At 43.0% G+C, this 20121-nt stretch overlaps 1 protein-coding gene across 1 annotated transcript in view; it reads left to right on the forward strand.

The window, feature by feature from the left end:
- The window catches only part of RSRC1 (arginine and serine rich coiled-coil 1), a 94444-nt gene that overhangs the window by 8414 nt on the left and 65909 nt on the right, over positions 1–20121 (forward strand). The window contains exon 5 of the mRNA XM_041467986.1: positions 16442–16606. Within this exon, the coding sequence (XP_041323920.1) occupies positions 16442–16606 (165 nt within the window). The remainder of the gene's footprint in view (positions 1–16441; positions 16607–20121) is intronic.

Consider the following 20121-nt stretch of genomic DNA (forward strand, 5'->3'; position numbering starts at 1 on the left):
ACCTCAGAGCTGATAAGACCTAGTGGATCAAGACACAATTTGTAGTAATTTTGTGTCTGTCTGTCCTGCTCAGCACATGCTGGTGGAGAGCTTTTCATGGATTACAGAACAGGGGCTTCATTATGAAAACTTCAGGAGGGATTTCCTCAACCAGCATTGGCCTAAAAGGAAAATAAAGCTTTTTAGGAGAGAGGAAATTAAAAGTGATGGATGTTTTGAGTGGACAGCAGATAAATAAAGAGTAAAATTGTGATGGGCCTGGAGAGTTTATGGAGGAACAGGAGAGGAGAGATTGATTAAAAAAAAGAATTTCTTGTCTCCAGTGGTGGCAAAGATCCACTGTAGTGGTGTGGAGTTAGAAGGCTGATTTTTAGGGGTGTTGAGGTGTGACTTTAGCTGGGGGATTAAACTGGTGATGTTCCAGGTGAGAGCAGAGGTCTGGCCATGGGACTGGGCGCTGGCACAGCTGATGGTGGCTGCTCAGGAGGAGTTGGGGACAAAGGGAAGGTTTTTGGGCTGGCCATGGAGCAGCTTGTCTGCTGAAGGGGTGGCACTGGATTGGGGTGGGAGCAGCAGGAGTGGCTCAGAGTGATGGGTTGGCATGGGGCAGGGACAGCCAGGGCCCTTCTCCTGCTGCAGGACACCAGGAGTGAGCAGGGCTGGGCACACAGGGACAGGGCTGTGCCCTCTTCAGCTGGCAAAACCCTTGGGAATGCCCCCTTGGGAGAACTTTTCCAAAGAGAAGCAGACAGGAGTCCTGGCAGAAATCAAGCAGTGCTGTTTAATTAGAACATTGCTTTTGAAATTCCAAGCCATTCCGTGCTTCTGTAATTTTATTCTTGTCATTAATTCTTAGGATTGCTTAATTTTTGCCTGGTTGTAGCCACTGGAGTTACTGTTCCTTTCAAGTATTGATCTGCAGCTTAGGTTATTTTTTCCCCCTGTCCTTGCTCCTCAAGTTAAACCACTCAGGTGCAATTATGTGAGCAATCAGTGTAAATATTACATGTTCCTCTCTTTTTTTACTGCTGGGAAAGTTTTAAGCCTTTGGTCAATTAGCAAATAGATTTAATTAAGATATTGCAGCGTTTCTTTCATGACACTTCAAATAAAAGCTTGGGGCAGGAGTGTGGAATTGACATTACTGAGTGTGATCCTGCTGATGGTAATGTCAGCTCTTGTTCATTTTCCCCCCAGTAAATCCAACCCTGCAGTTTTTATTTAGGATTTTGTTGCATTCCAGGTTGTATCAGCACCAGCCTCTAAAAATCTTTTTTTTTTTTTTGTTGCAATAAGTGACTTTTTCAAGAGGAATGATCAGTTTGTGTCCGTGGCTGCCCTGGAAAGGCCCAGAGGTGGAGCAGGAGCAGTGGGGATATCCTGGAGCAGCAGGCACTGCCGAGCTCATTGCCCACCCTTAATTGACCACTTTGGGAAATTAAACTTCACAGGCAGTGCCAAGGGCCCTCCAGTTATCAATAAAGGCACAGAGCTGCGAGTGACAGCTGCTTTGATGCTTTTCATTGGTATAAAACCAAAAAAAGGAGCCTTAAAAAAAGCTCTGATTGCAAAAGTGCTGTTCATTTGGAGCTCAGGCTCGAGTCTGAATCCAGGGAAAGTTGGTTTTTGTGCAGCCCAGGTGTTGGGTACACACAGTGTGTTTAAAGCAGAGCTCATCATTGCTCTAGAACCTCTCATTCCTCCCTTTGGGAAAAGGTGTCTTTGCAGGTTGTTGGGTTTTTTTAGTGCTTCAGTTTTCTGTTTGGAAAAGGAACTGCCCTTAGTGGGGAATTGCCTTTTTGATTTCAGTGTGTCTGCATTCTAAACCACGATGTATTTTAACTTTTTTTTTTTTAATTCTCTTTTTTCTCTGCCACCAAAGCTCTGGCCATGAAATGGAATCTGTTTTTTCTTTGCTGCAGAGCTCTTGTTTCTCGAGGCAGCCCTGCAAAAAGCAGATGTCTTGAGGATGCCCTGGTAATCCAAGACCCTCTTTGCTCTGTAAATTGTTGCTCTTTCCAGGGGTCCATTTCTAGGAGTGATTTTCCCCACTGTGAAACACAAAATAGTAGAATTTAGTAGTAAAAATTTACTCCTTATTCTCTTCTTTCACTCTTTCTAATTCTGATCATGTATAGCAGGAACAGAATCTGGTTAAAATGCTGAAGGCAAAAAATGTGGATTTCTGCCAAAAAAAGTGATATGGAGAGGTGGTGTTGGGTGTGAAGTGATAGAGCAAGGGGGAATGAATTCCCACTGCCAGAGGGCAGGGCTGGATGGATTTTGGGAAGGAATTGTTCCCTGGGAGGGTGGGGAGGGGCTGGGATGGAATTCTAGAGCAGCTGTGGCTGCCCCTGGATCCCTGGCAGTGCCCAAGGCCAGGCTGGACACTGGGGCTGGAGCAGCCTGGGACAGTGGGAGGTGTCCCTGCCCTGGGTGTGGATGAGCTCTGGGGTCCCTCCCAACCCAAAACATCCCATGGTTGTCTATAAACCAGCATCCATGCCCTGGAATCCTTTGCTGTCAGTTTTTTCTGGGATTCCAGGCATTTCTCCACAGCAGGACGTGGCTGTGTGTGGGCAGGGCAGTCACTGCAGGGTTTGGGGACCTTTGAACAAACCTTATCCCATAAAAATCCATTTTCCTGTGGGATCCAGGCTGGTGCCATTCCCAAAGTGTGCTCTGGGAGCGAGTCCATGATTCATTTGGTTAAAACTCTGCTATCCTGCCCCTCCCTGGCTGTCCTTTCATCCTTTTTGCTGCTGCTTCTTCTCCCACATCTGAGCTTTACATTTTCCCAGTTTCCAGCACTGAGGCTCCCAAAAATTCCAGAACAATCTGTAGAGCTGATAATTCATCTGCTCCTAGTGCAGCTTTATTGGCATCAAACCTCAGCCCTGGCAGAGCCATGGCAAAGCTGCACCTGGCTTCAGTGATTCCAGATTTTCCTGAGCTGGGATGTTCTAGGAAGAAAAGGTTCCCAAAAGAAATGGGATAATTGCAGAGCTTTTGTCCTTTTGCTGTTAAAATAGAGTATGAACAATTCTCTGAACAAACTATTTAATGTTCAATGTGTGGTGAGGGTCATAAAAAGATGGGAAAACTTGGATTTGTTTTTGCATACTGTGACTGAAGACAGGTGTATTAGATATATAAAGTATATTTTAAAAACTGAAATCTAGAAAGATGTGGAAATTTAGTATCTATACCATAATTATAACTAAAATATTTTGATTGTACTCCTGCAGAATTTTATTTTGAATCCAAATTTTCTGCAAAATTCTTACATGCAAAGCCCCAAAATCTTGGGAAAAGTCTTTCAATGGGGATGTTCTTTATCCATGGGTATTACTGTAAGCTATTCTCCAGTTGTGTTTTTTATTGGATTATATCCATATCTCTTAGGAAGGCAACCTGTCAATGAATTTAAAGGGTCAGGTCATGCTCAGCTCAAATAACTGATGTAAATTCTGTGCCATGGATTTATATCTTAGAAATGAAGGCAAGGGCAGCAGTAATTCTGTATAAACTCTTGGGTATCTATTTTTCTTCCATGGTTTTTGGTCCTCCTCTATGGAAACATGCAGGAATAAACTGAATTGTGATTGAATTTAAATTAATCTGTGGCACAGCACTGAAAAGCTGTTCCCAGTCTATATCAAAAAGAGATGCTAAAAGTTTCCCTGTTAAAGCTCTGAGCTTCTTGATTGGAGAATGGGTTAAAAAAAAAGCAAAGCCTTTTCCTATTTTTCTCCTATATAGTCTTCTTGAAGTTCTTCCAAATTAGATTTTAAATGCCAATTAGGAGGTTGAATATACTAAAATAAAAGCAAATACAACCAAAATGGCCTCACCTTATGGCTAGTTAGGCTTTTTCTCTCAAAAGCAGAACCTTTGCTCTGAGCATGGCTTTGAGAAAGATATTCAGCTTAATGAACACATTAATTAGAACCATAACTATTTATAAGATAATTAGAAACGAAGCACGGTAAACTGGGCTTTTCCTGCAATTAATGGAGGATTAATTACTGGAGGTAATGAAGTGGATTTTTAAATGCATTAAGGTGAAGTACAGAGATGTGCAAGGCTTTGTGATAGTTGCATAATTATTCCAGGCTGTTTGAGCAGAGCTCCTATGAGCTCGCTAATAAGCATCATTGCATCATTATGTATGCACTTAAAAAGACTTACCACCAAAATGACTGCCTAATTATTTCTAATTGGCAGGACTCTGTGTAGTCATTGAGCTGTTTGTAGCCATTTTAAGGTTCATTTAACTATCCTTGGGGCCATGTGATAGATGGAAAAAAGCTCCTGCTCCGCGCTGGCCTTGGCTGGCGCCGTTAATCAGTTTTGGTGGGCTCCAGTTTGAAATGCATTTGCTCCTGCAGAGGTCAAAACCTGAAGTAGTCCAAGCAAAGTTTGTCTTTTTGAAGCCACTTGACTGTATTCATTAGCAATTAGTAAAATAATTGTGTCTGTGGCTGTGTTTGGATTTCTGTGGGGCCGGGTGTGCTTTCATCGCCGGCCCTTCTCACGGCACATTAGCTTCCCGGGAATCCAAACCTTCTTCCCAGAGCCCCTTTCAGCAGCCTCAGTGCAGTGCCATATGTTCAGCTGCACCCTTCTTCAGTCATTTATTCCCTGAACCATTCCCAGCAGCTCCTGATTCCCAGGTGGAAGTTTGTACCCCGGGACAGCGCAGGGAATCGGCGAGGATCCAGGGCTGAGCGTTGGGAGAGGAAGGCAGGAGCAGGCAAACCCTGCTGTTTCCCAGGGTTTGGGAGTTTGGGGCATCCATTCCCAAGCTGCTGACAGCTCTGATATCCAAGGACATCTCCCAGCAGCAGGAATAATCCCAGATCTGTGTTGGGTCAGTGCAGCGCAGGCAGCAGTAATTCCATGGGAAATGTCGTGGCTGGAAAACCTCTCCTGTTTGGAGAGGGTGGAATCAGTCTGGAGGGGTTTTATCTCCCCAACTCTGTTGGGCTGGACGGGAGATCATGTTAGGAGAGTGCCTGGGAAGGTCCTGGGTGTAATCACAACCATCTGCAGGGCTCTGTGAGCTACAGGAGCCACTCGTGCAGCTCAGGGGAACACTGGCAGCAAACTGCAGCCTGGGAAAAGAAAGGTCAGCTGTGCCACTTGGGCCACAAAAAATGGGCTTTGAGGAATCTAATATTGATGCAGAACCCAAACAATTATTATGGTTAAAGTGTAAGGTTGATTAAAAAGAGTTGTGAATTAGAAAACAACCAAAAGGTCATTTATTCATGAGATATTGGGTCAAATGACAGATATTGGTTCAAATAACAGATAAAGGATTAAAGCAAATGGATTGTGGCAGTGTAAATGAAAATAAAAACAAATCCTTAAGGAAAACTGCAGGATTGTTTCAATTTTTTAAAAACTGGTTTAATTGTGAGACTTCTATAAGGGTAATATCTTGATTAGTCTGTAAGCAAATATTCAGTACAGAAAAATGATGTAAAATACAAATAGCCTTTCTTATTCATTAGGGATTTTATTTTATGGAGTCCCATCAAATATGTGGTGATGGAAATTGCTCAGTAGATTATCAGAACTAGGAAATGCATTTTAGAGTGAAACTACAGCTTTAATTACATCCCTACAATATGGAAAATGGGAAATTAAATAAGACTTTCAGTGAAAATGGTACCCACTTCCTCAGGGGGTGATGGTGGGAGGATGGGTTGTTTCTCAGCCCTTGGCTGAAAGGAGCCCTGGAAATGTGAACGTTGTGGGTCAGACAGCAGGATAAAGCCAGAGCTGAAGCATTCTGGTGGCTCTGAAATACCTGAATTCTGGGGTGTTCCCTCCCTTCAGCCACATGATAATGTGGAATTCTCTGAATAATCCATGGAAGTCTTGGCCTTGCTCAGAGCATTGCTCCTGGTGCGTGGAGCTGGAGGTTGGAAACAAAGCCGTGGGGTTTGTGCTGTGTCCCAGCTCTGGGGTGGCAGGATTGTTGGCATGGTTTCAGCTGGTCCAGGGCATGCTTTCAGCTCACCCAGGGAATGGTTTCAGCTCACCCAGGCAGTGGTGGCACCCCCGTGGCCTGTGGTCACTCAGTGACCCTCGGGCGATGGGGACAGGGAAGGGCTGGGTGGGATGGAGCTCTTTGCCCTCTGCAGCATCCAGGAGTATCCAGAACAGAAATGCCAGAGACTTGGAGCTTGGGCAGCAGTAGGAATCAGTAAGTGAGGGAGAAAAACCTGGAGAAGCACGAAAAATACATCAGTAAAAAATCCCAAAATGCACAGCAGTAACACCTGGGGACAGCAGTGACTCCCAGAGGGGTGTCAGACACATTTCCCTTGGTTAATACATGGTTAACTCAAAAGAAGTTACACATTTCAGTTCTCAAATCCCATTATATTTCTGTTCCCTCCCCTGCAACATCCCCAGGATGGTGTTAATGGTGTTAATTAACACCTTGGTGGTGTGGATCTTCCCAGAGGTGTGGGGACAGAATTGCAGAAGGTTTTGAGTCACACAGCAGGTACTGGTTTATTTTTGAAATTTATTTTTGGAATTCCTCAGCTACCTGGTTTGGGTAATATTCTCAGTGATGGAAATAATTCAGTTTTCATTTTAATTCCTGCCTTGAGGTCTGGAAATGCAGGTGAGTGTGGTCCACAAGAGCTGCTGCAGAGTCAGGAACCTGTCGCTATTTCCTGGGTTAGCTGTGGCTTTGTGAGCTTCTTTTGTGTTTTAAACAAAAAGCAGAGCTTAGGAGAAAGTTCCATGAGACCCTTTTTTAAACAAAGCCTGGCTATGTAGAAATCACATCATAATTCACCTTTATTCCCCATTTAAATTAGCACTGACACCAGCCAGTTTGTGCTCAGCATCATCAGCTCATCAGACCAGTCAGAACACATTTTGAAGTATAATAATTAAGTTCTTCTGTTGCTTTACGTATTTTTTTAAAAACAATTCAGATTTTGTTGTTTCTCTGTTTGTGGTGTGGTTTATTTGACAGTATTTTTAGTAACTATTGCACATTCCATGAGGAAAACACTAATTTTTAGAATAGCAAATGAAATATTCAGAGTTCCTTCCCTGGAGTTTTTAATTAGCCATAAGAATTGGGCTTTGGCAGGGGCAGGACAGGGTTAGAGGTGATAACTCACAGAAAAGGAGATTTTGGGGCTGATAAAGGTGGCAGCTCTGTGCTCTTCAGCAGTCTGCAGGAATGGAGCTGTTCAGTTTTCATCCAGGGGAATATTAAAACCAGCCCCTGCCTTCCTCTGTCTGCTCTGTGTTTGTTACATGCAAAATATTTAAAGGGAGATGCATCCAACTTGCGTGGAAATTATCCCTGTGTTTGCAGAGTGTGCACTGGGAAGTAGACACAACATCCAAACTCTTTGTTTTGTTGTCCCTCCACAAGATTTTGAGTGGATGGTGTGAAATACTTTTGTTTTTCTTGTGTGTTTCTAAAGCCTTTTCATGACTTAATTTTTGGAGTCCAGTTACAGCAATTTTCATTTAGAATGTTAAAGTTTATTTTGGTTTTATTTTGGGAAAATGAGATATTCTAAAAATCTTTCTGTATTCTTCACAAACATATGGTGGTAAAAAGTACAGGTGGAATACCTTAAATTTTTTTACATCTCATAAAATTTAAACCTCAACCTGTCTGGTTATTGCTGAATGAAAGAAAAAAAATTGCCTTTTTTAAAAGCTGTGAGCACAGAGAATGGGTTCATTTGTTTTACTCAGGAAAAGGTAGAGACACTGCTTTTCATCCAGGTGTTATTATTTGTGTTGTTTGTCATTATGAATCCAGTCAGTCTCAATATTCCCAGTCTTCCAAAGCAGGTATTTATTTCTTGGAAATGCCTGAAGCCTGTCTTGAAGCAGATTTTTTTTCTTTGCCTTTTAAATGGTGTTGCAGTGTTGAAGAATGAGGCATATTCAGTTTTTTCCCCCGGTTGTTTCAATTTTGGCTCCGTGCTGGTGGCACTTTGACATCTCAGTTGCCAGTGCTGGTGCTGCGTGACCTAAATTAGAATTTTTGGGGTTTTTTTGCAGTTTCTGAGAGCAGGTGGTGTCCTGGTGTGTAAGCTGATTTCAAATATCTGCTTAGGTAATTCCCTTCAGCTGTCTAATATCACTTTGGGGATGTAAGGACACACAAATATTACAGAGTCTTTAAGCTCAGCCCATCACTGGGGCCTCAGTCTTGGAGGTTTTATGATCCCAAAACCTGAACTATTGGGTTTGTCCCAGCCAGACAGAGGAGCAGTGTTTACCTGTAATTAATCTGAGCTGAGGCACAGGGGAAGTGGAAAATCTCAACCTGAAAATCTCTCCTGTCTGTCCCTTAACATTTTACCATAATATCAGAGGTGTTGTCAAATTTACAACAAATAATTGCCTGGGTCGTGATTCCATCTGGAAAATGAATTGGAGCCTTTTCCATGGCTCTGGGATCCATCCAGGGCAGATGCAGAGGCACTAATGCCTGCACGAGGCAGAGAGGGATAATCTGGGCTGTTTGTCCAGAGTCCTGCAGGAAAGCTGCACCTTTGTTTTTTCAAATAGATTCCAGCTGCCTGGAGAAGGGAATAACTCCACGTGCTTGTAAGAATTAATTGCAGGGTCTGATGGATCTGCTTGCTAATAGAATATGGGGCTTGTTTGTTCATGTAAAATTCAAATTTTCCCTTTTTTTTTGCATAAAAGGTAAGATTTTTGTATTGCAGCATTTAAGCTTTCATTCAGCCCATTTTTTCCTGGTTGCTTTTTCTCAGCCTAAGCAGGGGCAGCTCTGGGGTTTGCTTGGGAGAGGAAGGAATTTCCTTGCTGGTGTCTTTGTGTGGCAAATGAGCAACTGTTGTGCTTTTGCCTCACCTCATGCTTTAAAATTTTGTATGACCAGAAGATGAATTGGGTATTCTCAACTCAATTGGCTTTTTTTTTTGTTGTGTTTTCAGATTATTGGAATAATATTTACTTCCCTTACCAACATTAACTTTGGTTTTATATGCAAGTTTTTATCTAATGTACCTGCAGCTGGGTATTGCACCCTTTTTTTAGGTGTGTGAGGGGTTTTTGCCCTTGAATTCCAAGATTGCTTTGAATGAGAGAGTCCAAAACCTCTCCCATTCCTCGTCCTGTTTGTTTAATAGGACAATGTACCAGCTTCTGTATTAACTTTGGTTTCTTTATTATTTTATTCCCTAAAAATTATTAGAATGAGATTACAGATTTTTCTGCTCAGTCATGACATGGCTACAGGAATGTAGAGTTAGAAAAAAGTCCTGTTTTGGGACACACTCTGAGAAGATGTGGGGGAAATTCATGTCATGGGGGTTCTTATCTCATGGTCTTAATTTGATGTTCAATTTTAGGAAGGAGTCTTTAAGCAGACTGACAAGGGAAATAAATGGTTTATCTCCCTGCTTGGGTAGCAGCAGTTTAATCCATGATTTATCTCTCAGCTAGCTCCCAGTAAAGTCTATTTTTGGTTTTAGTTTGGCATGAAGTGTTCACTGAGGTGCTCCTGCAGCTGGCAGGGCCTGGGGGCTTCTCTGCCATGGCCCATTCCTCAGGCAGGGAGCTGTGCCTGGGTACCCTGGGATGTGCCTGGGTTCCTGGGATGTGCAGGGAGCTATGCCTGGGTTCCAGGGATGTGCCTGGGTTCCTGGGATGTGCCTGGATTCCCTGGGATGTGCAGGGAGCTGTGCCTGGATTCCCTGGGATGTGCCTGGATTCCCTGGGATGTGCAGGGAGCTGTGCCTGGATTCCAGGGATGTGCCTGGATTCCATGGGATGTGCAGGGAGCTGTGCCTGGATTCCATGGAATGCAGGCTCTGGCCCCAAGGCTCGTTTAGGGAACTCGATGTGTTTGGGGTGGTTCTCCTGCTCCCAGCTGATCTCCCATGGGTAACCAGGCCATGCTGGATGTCCTTCCCAAGGACTCCTTGTAGGATAATCAAGGCATTGTGGCAGAGGAGGCACCTTCATCCCCCTTGGAATCCAGAGCAGGAGGTTCTCCAGGAATCTGGAGAACTCAAGGTGTGTCAAACCAGCTGCTTTAGAATTCCAGCAGTGTCCCATCCCTGGGTTCTTCTCTCCAGCTGCATTCTTGTCCTCTCCATGCTGCCTTTCCATCTTTTTCAAAATGACAGTTGTGGGAATTTTACCTCCTCAAATATTTGATAATGTAGTTACCTTGATTTAAAAGTGCACAGTTGCTGGGCTGAGTTGGTGCTGGTGTTTGGTGAATGCATTTCCTCAGCTCTGCATCTGGCATAATTTGGCACACAAAGATACCAGCAAGGGAATCAGTTCTTCCTCTCCCAGCCAAATCCCAGAGCTGTCACTGCTTAGGCTGAGGAAAAAGGAACCAGGAAGAAATGGGCTGAATGAAAGTTTAAATGTTTCCAGTTTCCTGGAGGAAAGACATTTTACATCACCTCCAAAAAAATTCATGGTTGTCCCAGTTCTTGTTTTTATTTCATCCTGCTTTTCTCTGGCACTGTGGATGACAATTTTTAAATTCTTAAATATTCCCTTATTCTGAAACATGTTTTGTCACTTACCAACTGTCCAAGCTGCTGTTTTGAAACAATTTTTTCCTCTTTGCATCAGTCTCGTTTCAGGTTGAAACTCTGACTCTGCTGCTGCCTACTTTTGTTATCACTTGCCTTATATTGAACAGTAAATTTAAAAAAATTACTGTTATTGTGCATATTATCTGTATTTAACTTCCTCAAAGCCATGCATTTTACAATTGCAAACTAATAACAACCTGCAGTGTTTTATAGAGGCAGCTACATTTACATTATATATACATCTTTAATAATTTCTGCAGTCTGAATGACTGCAATTGATACCTGAAATTATTTTACCTTTCCAGCAACTCGTACCATGATTTTTTTTTCCTGGTGGTGAAGTTGAGTTAAACAAGGAACTTTCTCTTAATATGCTTTGAAAGAGAACATGGCATTTTGCTGCAATTACTTGTGTGTTTGCACTCTGGCTTTATTAGCAGTCTGAGCAGCCAGGCTTGATGCAGCGCAGTTGTTCCATTGTTCTGGCCCAGCCCTTGGATTTATGGCTGAAGTATTAAAGAGCCCCAAATTTGTTGGCTTTTGTTTGTGGCCATTGAGCTAAAAATAATCTAATAAGGCTTGTGTCAGGTGAGAGATGCTGAGAAGAATTCCAGGGGAGAAGTTGACATCTCAGCACCGTTCTGTGGAGTGGGGGGTGCTGTTTGCCAAGAAAACAGATTATTTTTGCAAAAATTGATCTTTCCTGGAAGTGCTCAAAGAGAAGAAAACAAACCCTGTCTTGGCTTTGGGCTCTAATTCCTCTTTCCTTTTAAAAAAAGTCTCTCTTTTGCAGTTGTAACCTTTTGAAGAGATTAGATTGGACCTCTAAGATAGAGTTCAGTGCTTTAGTGCAATATAATTGGGGAAATACTAAACGCCACTGACCTCATTTCCTTTAGAACAATGAGAATTAATAGTTGCACGTTTTATTAGGCTGATATTCCAGATGTAGTGTACATTTAATTAAGTGTAGTTTCCTTTTGGTTATGGTATGTGGCTCTGCTTTTTGTCGCAAATTCTTTCTAGTTTTACAGTTTTCCACATGTTTTCTTTCACCATTTATGATTTTTTCAAAGCGGGGCTATAAGGATTTAAATCACTTTAGCATGCAGCAAAACAGTTCCCATTCAAACAATAAACGCCATTTTAAAAAGCCTTTAGATCTTCTGTCACTTCATAAATATAAATGTATAAAAACATTATGCAGTTGTAGTGCCCACCTGCTAATTAAATGCAGATTTCCTCAAACTTGTTTTAAAATCCTCTTATTTGTTTCAACTCAGTCTCTGCTCAGAATACATATGGCCCTTGTGAAACTAATTATGCTTATGGAGCAGCTGTTAAATTTAGTGCAACTAATTTTATCCAATATTTTACATTTTAATTGATTACCTGTGAAGAAATTAGCAAATTAACACTTATTGTGCAGTAACTGAATGGGCTTTTATGGAGACTTTCAATTTTTACAAGCGGCCCGAGTGCTGATGGAATAAAGCCATTTCTTAGGGTTGGAGATAGGGAAGTTATTGGTGAGCCTTGATTATCTGGTGTGAGAATTTAGGGATCCCGAGTGATGCCAAGCATCTGTGTGTTCTGCAACTTAGACATGAAAAGCAGATTGGAAAGTAATGGCTTTTCACAGAATTTTGGGAACATATGGGCTTATCTGGATCTAAGAAGCCTTTGAAGATCTTTGAACTTGACTAAATGACTTAACCTTTGGCATGGTGGGTGGGTGTTTTGGGTGTCGTTGGGGGGGAAGGGGATCCATGCTGGAAATCTCCTCTACAGCTTCATTTCTTGGTGGTTTTTTTTTTTTTTCCCCTCTGGTAGTTCCATAATTTGAACATTTGGGGTCTTGCTTTAATAGGACTAATTGTGATTCTTGTTATTTTTCAACAGCAGATAAAATAGAAAATCTGTCTTCTCTGCCAGATCTGTGGACTTTTGTTGTGGTTTGGTGATGAGCTGGGGGCACAGATGACTTTTGGGAGCTCCATTTCAGGAAGTTTTATCTTGATTTCCTGTCCTGTAGATCTTGCAAGATACTTTAATAGGAATTAAGGAACAGTACAGAGAGACTCTTCCCAAGGCCATGGAGTGATGGGACAAGTGGGAATGGCCTGAAGCTGGTGGAGGGGAGGTTTAGATGGGATATTGGGAAGGAAGTCATCCCTGTGAGGGTGGTGGGACACTGGGGACACAGTGCCATGGCAGGGACACCTTCCACTGTCCCAGGGAGCTCCAGTCCCCGCCTTGGACACTGCCAGGGATGCGGAAATTTGATGCAAGAACTCCTTTAATTTTTAAAAGCTGTTTCCTGTATATAAATGTCACCTGCCACCAGTTCTGCACAGATATGGGAATGAGCAGAAATTCAGTTATTGAGCATCCAGCCTGCCTGAGCTGAGTTTGTTTTTGGCACCTGCAAAAGGTAGAACGGAACTCCAGTTCAGATTTGAGCTGATAAACTGGAGTTCTTTAGCAAGAAATATTTTAGATTCCCGTTATTCCTGGTGGGAGGACTGTGCCATTAAGTGAGGAGAGGCCCTGCATCAATTAAGGGTGATTTGTGTTGCTACAGGACTTTGCTTATTTTGTTGTTTGGGGTTTATTTTCTGTTTTGGACTTACCTGCAGAGTTCTGAGAAGCCAGTGTTACCTGGGAATAGTGGATTTAGGGCAGTGCTCTGTAAATCTGTGCTGCCTCATCGTGATGTTTGTAAAAACAGTGTCTCTGTGCCAAACAAAAATTAGATTGAATATCTAGAATGCTCTTTAAAATCAAAACTTCCTCTACCTGAGGAGTAAGGATGGATGGATGTTTGCTTTTACATTTGTGATGACACACTAAAAATCCATTTTGAGCCAGCAAATGCTCTCCAGTTAAGAATCCAGCACTGCAGTGGTAATTTGATCTATTTATTAGTGTTAATAGAGTGACCAGGATGGGAGAGCTGCTGTTGGAAGGTACCAGCTGCTGAAACAGGAACCCAGCCCTGACCTCTGGAGCTGCTCCTGGCAGGAATAGGGACCTGAACTCCCATGTGCTGGACAAATTCCAGAAATGTAATTTATAGCCTCATCTGGAGGGAGGATTTTCTTTTGCTTAGTCTATTGTTGAGTTTTATTAAGCAGTTGTTGTTTCATAAAAGGAGGGATTTTGTCTGTGTGATTTGGCTTTTAAAGGCCTTGGGAGTTTTGCACTCCAAGAAGTGCTAAAGAAACTTTTAATGCTGTTTTAAAAATTTCCCCATTTCCCTCAGTACTTAGTGGAACTTTTCCATGCGGTGCCATCAGAACTTTCATGGGAATCATGGAATTGTAGAGTCATGGGATGGTTTGGGTTGGGAGGGACCTTAAAGCCCATCTCATTCCATCACCTGCCATGGGAGGGACACATTCCAAAGGCCAGGGTGCTCAGGCAAGAGAAACCAAGGAAAACTTGACCTGATTTTTCCTAAATATCCCTTGTCCACTCAGGCAGCATTGATCCATGATAAATTATTAAATAAAACTTAGAAAATCTTCTACAAGAAATTCAGGAATAATGAAATCATTTTGTACACACAAAGAACCAGCCCTAATACTTCTGGATCTTTTTTTCTGTTCTGTTAATGGATTAATCAGTTGTGTGTTTTATTTTGCATCTCTTTTCAGAGCAGGAGCCATGTTGTCTTTTTATCTTCTTTTGCTAAGTTGTCAGTTTAAAGGTATTAAATTGTGACATGTGCTACATTATTAGATGTATTTATTAAATGTATTGAAATTAAATAATAAAATAAAACTGTAACAAGGCTGAGGTGCAGTGCTGGTGAGAAATGGCTGATGGGTTGTTCTGATGATGAAATTTGGTAATTGTGAACCAGGGCAGTAAGATCTCTGAGATTTTCACTTTAGACCTTTATAGCATTTTTAAAAGTGTTTGTATTCAGGGCTGAGTAGCCACAAGCTTCTAAAACCTGGAGATCAAACCCTTGGTAGCAAACTGAGCCTGCTGATGTCTGACTTCACTCACTCTGGTTTTTGGAGAAGAAAATTATCTAGATGTCTCTGTAGGGCAAGGCAGAGGAATTGATGGTACTGTTAGACTAATTTGGTATTTTACACTATGGGAATCCTTTTTGTCTGCCTAGAAGCAGCTTCTTTCTCTAGTGAAGAAGAACCTTCCTTCACTATCTTCTCACAAGAGTTTTGGTGACTCCTCTTCTGCTTGTTTAGATAATCCAATATATCCTGTAAAAAGATTTAAACTGTTTTAATCAGAATCTCTTCAGTTGCTGTGGGGTCTTTTTTTCCTGTCAGTCCACCTGATGCCTCAGGATTTAGCTTTTATATTTTCCAGATTCTGTACTGCATTATAACAGTATATATATAACTCTGAACTCCATATAAAGTGCCAGCAGCTCTCCTCTCAGCTCAGGCACACAGAGCAATCCTCTTCCAGCCCCAGAACCAAGGACACCGCTGCAGCTTCAGCCCAACAGTGCAAACAGCAGGGAATGGAGGGGAGCAGCCTGGGAGGGTGGGACTGCAGAGCCTGGGGCTGGAATTGGACAGGGAACCCAACGTGGAAATGGACCAAAACTTATAAAAGTGTGAGAACTCCTGACTCGGGGTCCATCTTGGGCAGAGCCTCAACCAGGCTCTTGTGCTGCCCAGAGTGTATCCTTTAAAGGCCTTTTAATAAATCCCTGCTTGATCCCTTTATCATTCCCAGCCTCTGTTCCAGGTGGCCTCTTTGGGCATCAGAGTCACCATCCCTGGATGTGTTAAAAGCAGACTGGGTGTGGCACTCAGTGCCAGGTTTAGTTGGGCTGTTAGGGCTGGGTTGAACTCGATCTTGGAGTGTTGGAACCCTGGCTGCTGAGAATTTCAGACTTTCTGTGCTGACAAGGCACTGACCCCTAAGAGAACACTGCATTGACTTCATGCCATGGAGAAGGCTTCCAAAATGGAATGATAGAACTGGGATTGTGGGGGTGGAGTTTGGCACTGTCCAGGGTGGGAAACTGAGAGTTTGGGATTTTAGAATTTAGTGATACATATATAAAGCAAGATGGAGGTTTTGGGGTGGAGGCTGGTCCTTCTTCATGGGTTTGGGTGGTATTTTGTAATTGGATAGAAAAGTGGATGCATTGTGGACTTTGAGGGATCAGTTACTGGGTTAAAAATGAAAATAATTTAGGTGTCATTTCCTAACTGGATAGTTTAGCCTTAAAAGTATAGTAAGGTAGTTAGCCATGTGGTAGGGTGTTAGTAGAATGCTGCAGTATGGAGAGGCTTGATAGCTGGCTTGCAAGCAAAGTTGAGTTAATAGAAGAAATAACAATTGATGATTTTTGACTGTATCCACAGCAAGGAAGAAGAGCAAGGCTGTCAGCATGGGAACAGATTAAAAAAGATACATGATCATTTTTGTAAGCTAGGCGACTTGCATAAGTAGATGTGCATACATGTCTTATTAAATTTCTGTAAAACTTTTGCTAATTATATTGACATTAATTGCTTTGCAGCAGTAAATATAATACTTTATTGAACATAGATATGTAATGATTATAATAAGTTAACATGTTCTAAAATTAATGACAACTTGATGTGGTTAATGACTTAAGATCACGCTTTGTTAAGAGTATGTGATCTGGAGAACACGCAGGATAAAAACCCTGATCGCGTGTGTGTGCATGTCACATCCAACCTAACAGTGACACTGCAGGGCTCACAGCTCTTAATATAGATGAGAAATACTAAACACCTGAGCCTGGGCATGGAATGCCATCTCTGGCACTTTGCTCCTGAGCTGAAAGGAAGCCAGAAGCAGCAGTGGAGTTGTCCAACTCTGTGGTTCCGCAGGTCGCGCTCGCGGGCCCGGCAGCGCTCGTACAGCCGCAGCAGCGAGAGGTCCGGCCACAGGAGAACCCCCAGCGGGTCCCGGGAGCGCCGCAAGGCCAGGGACAAGGACAAGGCCAAGGACAAGGGCAAGGGGAAGGACAAGGAGACCCACGGCACCAAGGCTGGGTGAGTGAAACGCCAAATGATGCAGCTGGAGCGAAACCGGGCAGCGACGCGGGTACTTTCACTCTTGTGATAATTTTCCTTAAATTGTATTTTCTATGTAAATTCAGAATATTTGAAGGGTGGGGAGTTATTCAGACTGTTTGGAGGGTGGGGTTTGTGGGGGTTTGCAGTTCTGCAATGTGGCAGTGTTTTGCTCTAAGTGTGGTTTAATTTTCTACCCTTTCCCTCCCCGCTTGGTTTCAGGTGAGTTAAAGAGCTGTCTGCACTTTTTTAATATTAACATTCTTCCCATATGCAATAGCCATAATTTAGGGGGAAAACGAGGAATATTGGGAAGCATGAGGGCTTCTTCCTAGCAGAAGATGTGTTTCACTGCTCACACGCACCTACACCTCCTCCCAGTGGCAGGAGTTCCTCCTGGGCTTTGCTTGAGGCTCAAAATGCAGTTCCAGCACAAACCTTGCTCTGGGTGAACGATGGGAACCCTTGAGAACCTGCTGTCAGTCCAATTTCTGCTTGGAATGACTTCGGTTGTTGATGTCAGATTGCAGGAAAGACAATGTAATTTTTTACATGTATGTAATTTATGTAATTCCCTCTGTTTATACATAATGCTCCTGTGCAGCCTTTCCTGGGCTGTCTTTTCCCTCTTTGTCTGATCCCTTCCAGAAAAAGCCTGCTGATGTGTCACTTCATGACCTTCCCTTGGGTGGATTCCCACTGAAAAATGCTCCTGGGGAATTTCTAGAGCAGCATCTTCCACCCACATGTGGGCTTCTGTTGGCTTCTGGAACTTTCCCTTTGTTCCCTGCAGCAGCAGGAAAATTCCTCGTTAAGTTGGATCCAGTTTGGACTCTCCAAGCAGATTAATTTCTAGACCCAGAGTCTGGAAAGTCTCATTACAGAGCCCTTCCAGAACCTCCAGCATCAGGGAATCTGTAGTGGCAACAATCCTGTGGCCTCAGTATTTGAGCAGATCCATCCTCAAAGGCACCTCAAGGACCAGGTCTGGTTCCCAGTTTAAATTCATGGCTGTTTGCAATGTATTTATTCAAAATAGCTGCTTTGGAGCTGTAATGAAGATCAGCCTGAAGCCACATTGTGGGAAGAAGGGACATAAATTCTCAGGTGCTGCTTGACTTTATAGTTTAACTTTGCATAAAAGGAGGTATTTCAGCTTGGCAGCACTGCAGCTTATCTGAGAGATGTTGTATATTTGGGGCTTTACTGCTCCTCTAAAGCACAGAATCAAAATGCATTTTTTTTCCACTAATTAAGCAGCAAATTTGTGGCTCCTGTGAACCCTAATGATGATTTTCTGTCCTTGGCTTGCCTGTGTTTGTAGATGTGATGGGTCTGTGCTTGGGGTTTTTTTGGGGCAGCTTTAGATTCATTCACAGTAAACATCTCAAGAGAAATTTCAAAAGTAAAAAAAAAAAGGAAATTATTTTAAAAAAGTATTCTGGGCATTGTGCTTTGGCATTGCCTGTTTCAGTGATGATTCTCTAACGCTGAGAACTGAATTTCTGGAGTGCTGGAGAAGCACCAGCTGTTCATGAGGTGGGCTGTGAAACTCTTACACCCTGAAATGTTTTAAGGGTTGTTCCACTTGTCCAGCCATTATGGAGGGAAATCCTGCAGCAGCTGCTGGGAATGTGGGCTGGGAGCTCCAGGGAGTTCCCTCCACCCCCAAATCCCACCTTTAGACCAACAACATCTACATGCAGGAAGCCTTCAGCTGTCCAAGTCTGCAGAAGAGAGGGTTTTACAGTACTACAATGTTTTCCCACTATTTTTTTTGTACTAATCAAAGCATTGCATTCATCTTTTATTTATGCTTTTTGAAATTGGCTTGTTTTAAAACAACCTGCATGCATGTCTTCATTGACCTGGATGGGTGTGCTGTTGAATTTTGATGTTTCAAGTCTTGAACAGCTTCAAAACATGCAAATTCTGTTGTTCTGAGATGTGTTTTTCATAAGGCTCCCTGTTCATTGTTAAACTGGGGGGAAAGCTACTAAAAGCTTGTTAGTTTTAAATAACTTTTCCTAGATTTATGTCTCATCGTTGCTTGTGTGCTAGTGGAATTTGGGATTACTTCTCCAAGTGATTTTGACAATTTTTAATGGAATAAATTAAGAGCAGCTCCTCGGTTGTTAAGAGAAGAGAAGTGGTGAACCATTTATCAACCTGACCACTGGTTTAATTGCTGATCCTTAATAAGGTTATTGATAAATTTTGGCATTAATGGTTTCACAGCTTCCTAAATACTTTGACAGATCCCAGAATCCTGGAATGTTTTGGGCTGGACAGACCTTAAATCCCATAAAATCTCATTCCACCTTCTGCCATGGCAGGGCCACCTTCCATGGACCAGATTGCTCCAGGTGGCCTTGGGCACTGCCAGGGATCCAGGGGCAGCCACAGCTCCTCTGGGCACCCTGTGCCAGTCCCTTCCCACTCTCCCATCAAACAATTCCTTCCCTAAATCCCATCTCTTCCCCCTGGTAGTGGGAGCCATTCCCTGTGTCCTGTCAGTATTACAGAGCTGGGGAGCTCATTGATCAAACACCATCTCCATTTTTCCTTTCAGTTCCACCCTTCAGGGCTTTAAGGTTTCACTGAGCTCCCCCTGTCTGGGGACCTTTTTCCAGTGGCATTTCCCCAAATCCCTTGGAGTTGGATCCATGCCCAGTGCCCCATGGATGGCACGTGGGTGACTGATGCCTGTCGATGAGATTGTTGCTGTTTGGAGAAAACATCAGGAGTAAAGTGGGAACATGGGACTTTCCTGAGTCAGACTCTCCTGGAGCTTGGCACATGATTATTTTTCCCTTCCTTCTTGCCAGCCGGTGCAGTAGGAAGTCATTTATGGTAATTGGCCCTGATTTGCATATAGGTGATGGAGTTGTGTGGGGCAGAGCACCCAGAACTGCTGGGGAGCTGTGCTGGGATCAAAGGGGGCCGTGCGGGAGCTATTGTCTGACACCGAGCTGGGGGTGTTGTTTGCATTAAACATTCATCACCCTCCCAGCCTGCCAGCAGGAATTCTGGGCTGGGCTGACATGTTTTCATGCAAAATTTATTGGGCAAGACGAGGGTTGTAAAGAGAGATCTCGTTGCCTTTCACCAGCAGCGGAGGGGGAATATTTGATTGGGAGGGAGGATTCCTCTGGCACGCTTGGGGCCTGTGTTACACCAGGAGCTGAAGGGTTGGGAAGGCTGATTCTGTCTCTCCAAGACCTTTTCCTCAAAATCTGACCTGCCAAATTCCATTTCTCAAGGAGCAGAAACGTGCAAACACAAAGTGATGTTCAGGGTGCTACAACGCTCGTTTAATTTGCACTGCTCAGGTCTCGCATTCAGGAGTTCTTGTTGGTTGTTTCAATTCTCTTTGGAGTTTATTTCAAAGAGGCTTATGAGGAAAATATAAAGTACATTGTTTTTAGTTTGTAGCTCAGGAGTCCAAAAGGAAAATACATCCAGTTTGAAAGTTTTGATCCCAAATATAATAC

Source organism: Pyrgilauda ruficollis, unplaced genomic scaffold (genome assembly GCF_017590135.1).
Source record: "Pyrgilauda ruficollis isolate IOZ18807 unplaced genomic scaffold, ASM1759013v1 scaffold21, whole genome shotgun sequence".
Classification (NCBI taxonomy): Eukaryota; Metazoa; Chordata; class Aves; order Passeriformes; family Passeridae; genus Pyrgilauda; species Pyrgilauda ruficollis.